This window comes from Lycium ferocissimum, chromosome 5 (assembly GCF_029784015.1).
Source record: "Lycium ferocissimum isolate CSIRO_LF1 chromosome 5, AGI_CSIRO_Lferr_CH_V1, whole genome shotgun sequence".
Classification (NCBI taxonomy): Eukaryota; Viridiplantae; Streptophyta; class Magnoliopsida; order Solanales; family Solanaceae; genus Lycium; species Lycium ferocissimum.
The window spans coordinates 7,321,429-7,333,918 of record NC_081346.1 but is presented as its reverse complement, the minus strand read 5'-3'; the positions used below and the strand labels follow the sequence as shown (position 1 = coordinate 7,333,918).

Below are 12,490 nucleotides of genomic sequence, written 5' to 3'. Positions count from 1 at the left end.
AATGTAAATTTTAGCTTATACTCCATTCATCTAAAAAAAATACCCAGTTAGTCAGTTCATTTTTTTGTATGAATTCATAGATATGTTTCTCAATATATATTTACACTTAAAAATTACATAAAAAGAAACTGTAATTTGAACTTGATGGAGTAATTTAAATGTTGAGAACATCTTTGAAAATATGTAGTTAATGAAACAAACTTCAGTATTCCAAGCAGTACTAACGTCAAACAACTTGTGACAAAAGGGAGTAAACTTTTTATGTTTCTTGAGTATCTTTTTCCGTTGGCGGTTTGAGAAAATGTTAGGCAGTGTTTGTTAACACAGGAAAACGTGGTTAAATGAATCATGAAGCATTGAATATTCATTTGTGTTTGAGAAAGTAATTAAGATATACATTTTGTACAATAATGTTCCACTTAAACTAACAAAAGAAAAAAATTTCATTTTCTCACCACATAAATTTTTAGAAAGTAAAAGGAAAGTCCAATTTTATCGAGAAAAGTAATAAATTTTCTTCATCTTTTCGATACACTTTGTATAATTTAATTGAAATTAACATCTACAAATAGTAGTAAAGTATAAAATTTTATTTATATTTATTTGATTATTATCTTTGTTTATAAGTAACCTCATTAAAATCTCAACAAAGAATAAATATAGCATATAATTGATGTCTCTAGAACCAAACAATTTTTCGTCTTTTTGAAAGAAGACGTTATAGTTCATATTGGATGTTGTTAAAAAATGAAGACACTTTATTTCATGAATTTGTTTGAAGTTAAAAAAAAAAAAAAAAGTCTAAAGTAAAGACAAAAAAAGAATCTTTGTTCAAGTTTTAAATATTTTTGTGCAATTTAAATATATGGGAAGTCTTTAGTTTTAAAGAGTTTGTAGAAAATATCGGAGTAATCTTTCAATAACTTAATGTCACAAAGAGCGTGAAAATAAGAAAAAATTACAATTTAACGTTTAATCTTAATTCTAAGCCCGGGCCAAATGCCACTAGTATTGAACAGAATTACAAAAGTGATTCATAGATTGTTTAGTAAGTTTCTAAAATCAGCTTATTTTGAAAAAGGTTTTTGTACAAGTGCTTTTTAAAATAGTATTTTTGATGAAAAGCAGTTTGTGTTTAAATAATTAAAGTTAAAAAGCACTTTTGAACAGCAATTAGTGTTTTGCCAAGCTTTTAAAAGTGTTTGTAATTGTATTTTTCTCAAAAGTGCTTTTGGCCAAAAACTAATCTTGTTAGCTTCTAATTGACTGTTTCTGCTACTCCCAGAAGCACTTATTTTCTTTCAAAATTTTGACCAAACACCTCACTTTTTTGAAATAAGCACTTATTGAAAAAAAAAAAAAGCACTTTTGATAAAAAATAAACTTGAATAGTTTTGATCTTTGCAATATATGTCTAAAACGTACTTTTTGTTGGGATATATACTATTAACCATGTGTTTGGATATAGTATTTATTATAGAACAATTATTTATTCATTATTTAATAAAGAATTAAATAGATCATGTACTAGTATGTGTGTCCTTTACTTATATAGTAGATGATTTAGTGTTTAGAGTTTAGCTTATATACGGAAGATTAAATCGTCGGTTCTTATAAGTATAAAATTTATGTTCACAATCTAAGATGGAAATTGGACAAAGCCATCGGTATGACTGTAGCCCAAGATTAATATAAGGGAAAAGGGTCAAAAATATCCCTCTGCTTTGGAAAAATGGCTAAAAATATCCTCCGAACTTATTTTGGGTCAAAAATACCCCTCTCATCCTTAAAGTTTTCAAATATACCTGTCTTGACGGAAATTATCCCCAAAATAACCGAAATCATTATTTAAACCCGTTCCATTATTTAAACCCGACCCAACTAAATAATAACCCATAAGATCCCTTTATTCCCCCAATTCCCTCAAACTTCAAACCTACGTATTGGGGGAATAAGGAATTTTATAGGTTATTATTTAGTTGGGTCGGGTTTAAATGATGGAGCGGGTTTCAAAAATGATTTCGGGTTATTTTGGGGGATAATTTCCGTCAAGACAGGGGTATATTTGAAAACTTTAAGGATGGGAGGGGTATTTTTGACCCCAAATAAATTTGGAGGATATTTTTAGCCCTTTTTCCAAAGTAGAGGGGTATTTTTGACCCTTTTCCCTTAATATAATGTATTTTCATTATGGGAACAGTATAGTTCCGTCTTCTTGTACTAGTACATTTTGTATGTATTGAACGGACCAAGTAGAGATAAGTGTTTTTGTACTAAATATATAAAACAAATTCTCTAGTTCATTAAATGTACTTATACTCTTAATCTTGATATAATTATTATGATCAATGTGATTTGTTCATTATTTTGATTTATTAAAAGGTACGACTCAATTGCGGGTCTATGTATTCCTGGTGAATTGGATAATGGCAAATTCCATTTGTGAAATAATAATTAGTTGATAGAATCCATGTCTCGACTTTGAGATTGATGATACCCCTTTATGGATGCTTATAAGCCTCGTATGAAAACCCCCGTGGTGGATTTTGTATCCGTTACATGATGTAAGTTAAGCAGAAATATAAAGGATTCAATTAGTCAACGAATTAAATTGGCAGTAATTTAATTTAATTTAATGATTGGTATCTGTAATCTTAACATGGAGAGTTAAATAAGTTTTAATGTATGATTTCGAAATTGAACTGAGGAGTGCAGTTATGATTTTTTAGTAGAATAATTCGTAATTTATTATGGTAGGATTAATTCAGATTTTTTGAATTAATTCCATAATAGGAAGCCTCGTTAATTAAATTCTGTGGTCCCTACTGTGCCCGAATAATAAAAAATTAAATGGAATATTATTTATTGGTGGAAAGTAAAGACCTAGCAGGTTTTGGAAAAGGGTATAAAAAAAAAAACCCTAAAACCTGTAGTTATAAAATAGGGGTCTTATTCCATAAGGAGGTGAAGGGTTTTAGAAGTTTTTTCAATTTTTTCCATAGAAATTCGCCCACACGAATTTCACAAATTCTGGTATTATTCGGGTTACACAGCAGAAGACTGTGGAACTGAAAGATGACGATCTCGTGGATAGTATGTGTTCGTGGTTGAAGATTCGATTCTTGGTCGCGGTCACGCTTCAAGAGATGAGTATTAATTTTATGTTTGATTAATATCTTGATTATGTGTTGTATATATTACATGCAAGTTCGATCCTGGCTATTTGCTTCCGCTGCGTATGCCTGTATTCCATCACTTTTATCCTTCAATTAATAGAGATTTATTCCATCAACTAGTACTCCCTCTGTCCCAAAAAGATTGTCCTCCTTTCCTTTTTAATCTGTCCCAAAAAGATTATCACCTTTCTATATTTAGAAACAATTTAATTTTATGAGATGATTTACAGCCACACAAATATCTAAGGCTTGTTTTGGACCACACATTTCAAAAGTCTTTCTTTATTTCTTAAATTTTGTGTTAAATCAAAGGAGGATAATCTTTTTGGGCCGGAGGGAGTAATATATTTCTGTAGATCATTTTTTTGGCTGTGACCCCACGTTTATATTTGTTTTTATGCTATAATATGGCATTTCCACTCGTTATTTTAAGTTAAAAATTCGTTAAATGTGTGAAATTTGGTTAGAAGAGCAACTAAGAAAATACAAATCTAGTCGAGTATTATGAAACTCAATTAGAAATTTATCAATAATTGAGGCGACAATCTTCCCTTATTATTCCAATTAATCTTGATATCCTGAACGTATATCTAATTGAAAAATTCTAAAGCAAAGGAAGAAGAAATAAATGGAAAATTATTCTCTTTTTTCCGTTTACTTGCTCATATTCCAAAGATTTATTTCTTTTCAAGAAAAATATATAAGTTACCGGCTAAACTTATTTGAAAAATCTATTTACACATCTCAACTTTACGGACGACCTACTATCCTATCCTTTTGTTGTCATAAGATAAATCCCAAGTCTTTTGAGAAGTGTAGCCGTACCTCCTTTAATGTGTGCAGGTATGCACAAAGGAAAACGGAAAATAAGAGAATATTGTGGTATTTGTAATTGGAAGTTACATCCAAAGCTTCATTCTGCTAACTTACCGGTTTATAACCCACATACACAAAGGCAAGAGCATATATTAAATAAGGATAAAAAGAAATGTAACAGAGGTAGATGGAGATGAAGAAAAAAAATTGATACTTTAATGAGTTATTCCACGTGAAATTATAATCGACTACAAGGGGCTGGTATAGTGTATTCAAATTATAGTGCATGAATGATGAATCTATGTTATGCTGATTATAATGCGAGCTCTCACCTCTCAGTAATACTCCACTTATCTACAACTGGGAGAATTAAAATTGGGGAATACAATGAACTTGATGGACAATGGTGCAATAGATATTGGAGATTTTAAACTTCTAAGCACTGGAGACAAACTTGGAATGTCTCCTGTTTCTGTAAGTTGCAATAATTTCCCATTGAGGAGCATTCTTCTGCTTTTAATGCTGCCACCTTCTGGACTTAGATGATACTCTTCTCGCAACAATGTAACATCTGATGATCTGCTTCCTACCCACGAAACACTTTCCTTAAGACCGTGCACGAATGACTTTTTCGTTTGATTTTTTTTCTCACCAACTTGGAAGCTGGTATCTGCACTAGATTGGATGTTGACCCCATAGTGGATCTGGTTGCTTAAATTGATCAGAAGTAAAGTCACACCTGCCTGCACAAAGGCAACACCAGTAAGTTAATACACGGTTTTGGTCTTTCAGAGTAGCATGGAGATGCAAATAATCAAGTAGAGATTTGAAGACAGTGGCACATGCACATAATGAAAACGAGAAATGAGAGGGAAGTGAATGCACAGGAGGAATATAGTATAATCCTTCATTTTGGCTTCATTTTGGATGATCCATTTTCAGAACAAAGCACAATATAAGCAGCGTAGTGCATAAGTTAGGAACATTGGCTGCAATTCTGATGTGCAAGAATGCGAAGGTTGGTTTACGAACTAAGGGAAATGCCAGAGTCAGTGTGGTTTGATACAAACACCGGATGCGGATAAGTTTTACTGAGTCAGTGTTTTCTCAGGAGAAGAAAACTCACTAAGGCTTATCACATAGCCTACAAAAGGAAGCAGCAGTGAAACACGTAACATCTAGCTAAATCTAGTGATAACTTCCCCTGCAGGGTTCACAAACCTAAATAGCATATGGTCCTTATGTGTCAGAACTTTGAGTAATTGCACCTTTGTTGGTCTAACTAAGAGCATATATGATGTTTGAGCCTACTCAACATGTTAGATTGACATAATAGCTTGTGCAGCAGACAGTTTTTTAAAGTTAAACGCAAGAATTCCTCTTGGAGAAGCTTCAAAGCAATTACTATTAAGATAATGTTCCAATGTATTAATGCATATCAGGTAACATAAATGAATCAGAATACACACAGATCTCTTACTCTATCTTTTGTACAATGGGCATAAGAGCGCAAATGTGGTGATCCTTTGCTGCTAACATCAAGAACTTCTTTTCCCATCAGTTTATTCCAAAGAAGTGCACTGTATTAAATTGAAATGGAAAGACCAAATCATTTTGATTAGATTGTCAAGGACCTAATACAGAAATATAAAAATTTCACAACCTGCTCCTTTTAGTAATCGAAGTCAAACTTGAATAAAGTAGTCAAGCACCCCACCTATAATAATCAGGATTTGGAACAAACGTTTTGGTATCAAGGAGCCCATAATTTCCACCAATAAGAGTCTGCCTGCAGTATACTTTAGTATGGTGCTTGGCTGCCATCCCGAGCTGATCTAAGTACCTATAATCCATATTAAAGGCCAGGCATGAATGAAAAATCATACCCCCTGCCTGAATTATGGTCTCCAGAAATGTTTCACTTGACTGCTAGCTAATACTATAAATCAAATTAAATCAAGAAAATTTACCAAAAACTATCTACGAAGGCATTAGACACATTAGGACCTCCACTGTTGTAGGCTCCACCAGATTCTCCAACCCAAGCTGAAGCCCAAGGACCATTCCTTTCAATGGTTTGAGTAAGACTGCGGTATGTATCTGATATTTTATTCAGGTATTCAGGATTTAAAATTTTATCCACAAGCTTGTGATCGGACCCTGAAACAGAACACTTCTGCTTTAATTAATATTAATAATTTTCAGCTCCGAGATCTCGATAATGCAAGCAGTTATATCACGCTATGTACACAATAAAAAATCTACAGTCCGGAGTTCCCACATAAAAACTGTTTGGCAACGAAACATAATGGATGATTTAAAATTGTACTGTTGACTCAAGATTCTTACAGTTTTCATGAATTCTCTAAAATTGAGAATTGTTTGAGGATGATCATTAACATTGTCCATAAGCACGTGAAACTGTCCAGTGAGACTAAGATAGGAGAATTTTAAGAACCAAGAGAATAATAGGGACTTTATCCTTTTATTCTTCATTTCAGATAGTATTAAGATATTAAGTTCGACCGGATATAGTGACTTACATAAAGTTGATAAATGTAGAAGTAACTAAAAAAGAGGCCTCAACTGAAAGATGAAAGAAACTACATAAGAATAAACCAGAATGATAAATCTCTTTTCTAGAGTCTTTCGAACAATTACACATGAAGATATAGATCGGAGCAGTCAATTTTTCAAGAATGTAATTAACCTGTTAAGCTTCAAAACTAACATATTGCGAAAACATGATTAATTTAATTGACCAGCAAAAAGCATTTTTATGCAGCTTTCTATCATCTCAAATGCTCTTACCAACAAAATAATTCAAATAACAGAAATATGGAGACCAAGTGTCATAAACAAAAACATTTAAGATTTCATTAATGGTTTTATGAGTTTAAAGTAAAAACAGATCTGCATTAGCTCACCCGGACCAAGATTATAAATATGATGCGTTAAGGCATTGACAGTGCCAGGTCCTGAAACCTTCAGGAGCTTGCTGAACCACTCAGCACCATAGAATCCTCCTGGTGCTAATAGTAGAGGACGTCCGTGGAAATTCTTATATACTTGGCTTATGAGATTGTGCAGATGGATAACATCTTTTCCGTACTGTACAGCATTAACACTCGCACCAATCCCATTACCACTCAATTCATTTCCTGCAAAACCAGAAAGCATGATTGAGGAAAGGAACCTCTCTGGTAAAGGAGAAATTTACATAAATTTGGAAGAAGAAAGAATTATGCCAGAAATTATACCAAGTTCCCATGAGTGTATCTGGTAGCCCTTGGCAACAGTGTATCTTATGAAGTCAAGGGCGTTACTGGAATCCCAATTTCCTACCCACACATGCCTATTGGTCCGTCGTCTCCCATACAGTGCATTCAAGCCAAAAGTCACAAGTGCTCTGCAGCAAAAGCAGTGGAACTCAAATGAAAATCACGGTAAGTTTTTGAGATTCCTAGAGTTATTACTTTATCTTTTTGTGATAAGTCATAGTCCCGCGGTATAAAAAGAAATAGATATTTCAAAGCACAGTATTCTACAATTTTAGGTTTCTTGGAGTTTGGATGCAATTCAGGATTTAAAAGTAGTGACATTAAAGAGTCATGGATGCTATTCAGGATGTTTCGGCAGAGGGACGTATCAAAAACTATCTATTTAAATTCACCTTGTATTCACTCATCAATTTTTCAAGCGCAAATTTCAAAGAACTGCAGATTATGATAGATTTTAGTATTTTACTAGCGTCAGATTTCTGGTTGGATGTGAAACACTCCAATTGCCATCAATTTAGACCTTCAAAGAGTCATTTGAAGAGATGAAAGTGGTCAAATTTGGACATCAACCAAACTTGGACTCTAGTGTATTATTAGCCAAGACGTGGTTACATGCTTATATTGCTGAATGCAATAGAGAAGGACAGATTTTACATATCTTACCCTGTCTTCTTGAAAAGGCCGTTTAGCTCATCCCATCTATGCATATGTAAACATCCCTTAGAAAATCCAAACAACCCATCCTTCTGCTTGGTGAATGGATGGCAAGGAGATTTTAAGTTGCCTACACCATATATTACTTGGTCTTGTAAAGAACCTCCGAGCCGTAATCTCAAACCCTTGAAAGCTGTATCACCAATAAATGTAAATCACAATAAGAGTAAAAATTAAAGAGACATAGAGAAAGAAGTCTAGTTTGATAATTATGGTAATAACTAATAACATAAACAACTTGGAATTAAGTTAAAATTATGGTTAATGGTACGTGCAAACCTCGTATAGCATTTTCCAGAAATGGATGAGATAAATCCTGACAAAGCAAAACACATTTATGAACACTCACCAGTCATTCCTTAATCATTTATACTTTTAATATTGAAGAACAACATATCCCTTCAATAACAAGCTAGTAGGATCTTACCAGATGTGTAATAGATGCCAAGCCCCAAGGACACTGCTTGTAATTACACTTCTCTTTTGGCCACCAATCAATGGTAGCACAAATGTAATTAGCATCTGTTTGTGCAATTTTCACAGATGCATCAATCATTAGTTCTGTATCTTTAATTGTTTGCGCTGAAAATGCAGGGCATAATGCAAGAAAGATTAACAAGGTTCTGAAGTCCATTAGATGATTAACCTTCACAACTTCACTGCTGTTTGAACCGAGTCATATACTGCCAAGAGGAAGCAAACAAATAAGTGTTAAGAGACCTTAAAGAGTAAGTTATTCTTTCTAAAAAGTATACAAATACAGTAACATTTCATTGCACAATATCATACAAAAATTTAGCAACTCTATACTTGAGCAGCTTAACAAAGTGATTTACTTTCCCAATTCAAAACTTCATGGTCTTTTCAGAAAGCTTAGATAAAAAGGTATACATTAATTTAGATATTCAAGTACCTCTCTGGAAATTATAAATGAATTTCTTATTTCTTGTATATAAAATAAACCAAGACCTATATTTTGACAACCAAATGTTTATCTAAGAAAATATGAATGGGAAATGAGGAAGCTAACCAAACTGCTTTTCTTTTCTCAGATGTAAAAGAAGTAAAGAACCTTGAACTCTATAGTCAAGTCAAGTGTAGCAAGATCATAACTTTTTTTACAAGGACAAAAGTCATGAAGATAGAGAAGAAATTTCTAAATTTGGAAGTTAATTAGACACTGCTTAAATCCAGAACCTATTAAAGACTTTTCACTTTTTAGTCTTGGAAAGCTTTTTCTTCACGTCTACGACAAGTACCAGCAGTATAAATGAAGTCACTGTGTCATCCACATCAACACAATACACATATAACATATTAACCAAATACACTTAGCTAACAAGATCCAAATACTACAAAGAGAAAAGTCCATTAAAACTATCTACTGCAATGTTAAGAATTAAGAAGCTTTTATAAAGAACCGATGAAATTCACCTCACAACCCAAATAAGAAACAATGTCGAACACTAGTAATACAGCATAATAGCACTCAACAGAGCACAAAAAGAGAAAAACACAGCGATAATCTGCGTGTATGAAAAGAATAACAAGTGAAGTGAAATGGTTTGGCCTTAGATTTCACAGAGATAGCTAAATATTGAAGCTTCTTTTTTTTTTTTTTTTTTTGTTGAAGTGTCAGAATCAACTAACAGTCATCATTCATTCATTCATTTTGGTAGATATGTAGCGTACAGTGGCTCGTGTAAAGTGCCGACAAACAATGGGAGGCAATAGGAAAGATGAAATATGATGAGGTGGAGAGACCATTGTCCAATTATTTTTGTTTGATTCGAAGTTGTCTTCAGCTTAAAGTCATGCCTTTACACCTTGAGTTAGCTAAATGTTGTGCCAAAGAAGAGAAAAATAAAATGATTCCGTTACTATTACTATTCCAGTATATTATATTAAATATTTGTTGGTTTGAAAAGAAGTATATTACGTACTATTTGTATGTAGCAGTACTATTTTTTTCACACTAGGCTAAGATTTGGTTCGGTCAACAGCCGCCGTCAGATTTGAAAAAAAAAAAAAAGGAAAAAAACACTAGCCGTCCACTTTCGTCTAAAACAAGTTTAACCAATCATGATTTGTTGCACTAGTTGAGAGAATTTCCTTTATCAAACTTATACACACGACTATTAATTGTCGAGAGATGTTGTGAGACAAAAATGAGATCCTTTCATTATTAATTAAAAATTTAGGTTTGAATCTTTAGAATGAAGAAATCTCTAACAAGGAGCAATTTCTGATTTAATGGCCCTAAGTGGCGCGCTTCGCTGTAGCCAAGCTTACTGCTAGCCTATCGGCTAGAGCCAAGCTTCGACCGCGACTACTCGTCGCTTCTGGCCGCCTTATTCCGTCACCCGAGATCCAAGTCAGTATCCGCAAAGAACTCTTGATTCCTCGCGGCCACGTCAGCTTGGAAGTTTGGATAGTCACTCAACTTTGGCTAATTGGCCATCATAGTCACTCAACTTTGAGTTAGAAGCTTAAATGGTAACTCAACTTTGGATAATTGGCCGCCATAATCACTCTATTTTTGTTTATCTTCCAAAAGTTGAGGGACCATCCAAGCTTCTAACTCAAAGTTGAGTGACTTTTGGAAGACAAAATAAAGTTGAGTGATTATGGTGGCAAATTACCCAAAGTTGAGTGACCATCCAAGCTTCTAACTCAAAGTTGAGCGACTTTTGAAAGACAAACCAAAGTTAAAGTGACTATGGTGGCCAATTATTCAAAGTTGAGTGACCATACAGGCTTCTAACTCAAAGTTGAGTGACTTTTGAAAGACAAACTAAAGTTATGATTATGGTGACCAATTACTCAAAGTTGAGGACCATTCAAGTTTCTAACTCGAGTCCGGAGCCAAAATGGCATATTTTTACAGCAATTAGACCAAAATAGGCTGTCTTTTTTTTTTTATACCCAAATGGGTATTTCGTTGATCATTCAACGAAATACCCCGCCATCGTTCATAGTTCGTTAACTCTTTTTTTTTTTTTTTTTTGCTATTTCGTGGATTGTTCCACGAAATAGCTTTTTTTTTTTTTTTTTGCATTTCGTGGAATAATCCACGAAATAGCTTCTTTTTTTTTTTTTTTTTTAATTTCGTGAAAAAAATGATTTTTTTTTTTTTTACATATCATGACACAATCCACGAAATAGATATTTTTTTAATTTTATTTCGTGAATAAAAAAAGAAATAGGAAATTATAATTTTTTTTTATGTTTGCATTTTGTGTATTAAAAAACGAAATAGGCTAAATTTTTTTCTAATTTCGTTCGTATAAAAAGGAAATTGGAATATATATATATATATTATTTCGGTTTTTAATGAAGGAAATTGATTTGTTTTTTTATTTTTTTTGCATTTCGTAATCTAATGAACGAAATAGGTTTTTTTTTTTTTTTTTGTATTTAGTGAATAAAAAAACGAAATAGGAACTTATATATATATATTTTGCATTTCGTGTATTAAAAAACGAAATAGGAAAATAATTTTATTTTCATTTCGTTTATATAAAAATGAAATAGGAATACATACATACATATATATATATATATATATATATATATATATATATTTCATTCATGTACCAATGAAATATTTCGTGGATTGTTCCACGAAATGCAAAAAAAAAAAAAAAAAAAACATATTTCGTGGATTGTTCCACGAAATGAAAAAAAAAAAACAGTTTTATTTATATTAACGAAACTGTTTTATTTTTTAATTTAAAACTGTTTTTTTTTTTTTTTTTTTTTTGCATTTCGTGGAACAATCCACGAAATATGTTTTTTTATTTTTTTTATTTTGCATTTCGTGGAACAATCCACGAAATATAAAAAAAAATAGTTTTTTTATATATTTTTGAAATTGATTTTTTTTTATATATATATATATATATATATATATATATATATATATATATATATATTCCAAATTGATTAAAAGCCAATTTTTAATTTTTTTAAAATATATTTTTCAAAAAACTTAGTGTTTAACCGTAAGGTTATTTTAGTCAACTTTATATATCGAGAAAATTAATCGGCTTTATTTTCAAAAATTGAAACCGCATGAAGTGAAATTGACATTCACGATACATTACCCCCGGATTTTTACGTTGAAATCTATTGCGTATCATCATCTTATAAGTAAATAAACCGAAAATTTCACGCCAATTTGGGAAAAAATTGAAATTGAATGTGATAAAAGACGTTTTTTTTAAAATTGGCTCGGCCAAACCGCCTTATGGCGGTTTGTGTGCCTATATCTCGGAAAAATACCCAAAGTCAAAAAAAAAATCGCGTAAATCGGACGTCCGAGCGCAAAGTTATGACCATCTAAAGTTTGACGACTTTACAACTAGTTTTTCTCCCTATATTTTTTAGAATTATATTTATATTTAAAATAAAGTTATGTCTTGACTTTACAACTAGTTTTTTTTTCGTCTATTAAAAAACGAAATAAGATTTTTTTTTATTTCGTGAATATATAAATGTTTT

At 32.1% G+C, this 12,490-nt stretch overlaps 1 protein-coding gene across 2 annotated transcripts; it reads right to left on the bottom strand.

The window, feature by feature from the left end:
• Window positions 1–4,043: 4,043 nt before the first annotated feature.
• LOC132055727 (heparanase-like protein 1) lies at window positions 4,044–9,689 on the bottom strand. 2 transcript variants are annotated; one of them, XM_059447688.1, is made up of 10 exons: window positions 9,422–9,689; window positions 8,415–8,670; window positions 8,267–8,303; window positions 7,937–8,120; window positions 7,253–7,401; window positions 6,920–7,153; window positions 5,963–6,152; window positions 5,710–5,835; window positions 5,473–5,572; window positions 4,044–4,735 (listed from the first exon to the last, which is right to left on the bottom strand). In XM_059447688.1, exons 2-10 carry the CDS (start codon window positions 8,619–8,621, stop codon window positions 4,343–4,345), a joined length of 1,620 nt encoding a protein of 539 aa, XP_059303671.1. In that variant the 5' UTR covers window positions 8,622–8,670; window positions 9,422–9,689; the 3' UTR covers window positions 4,044–4,342. The 2 variants fall into 2 exon arrangements, with proteins under 2 accessions (XP_059303671.1, XP_059303672.1); XM_059447689.1 differs by lacking the exon at window positions 9,422–9,689 and adding an exon at window positions 9,018–9,166.
• Between the last annotated feature and the right edge of the window lie 2,801 nt (window positions 9,690–12,490).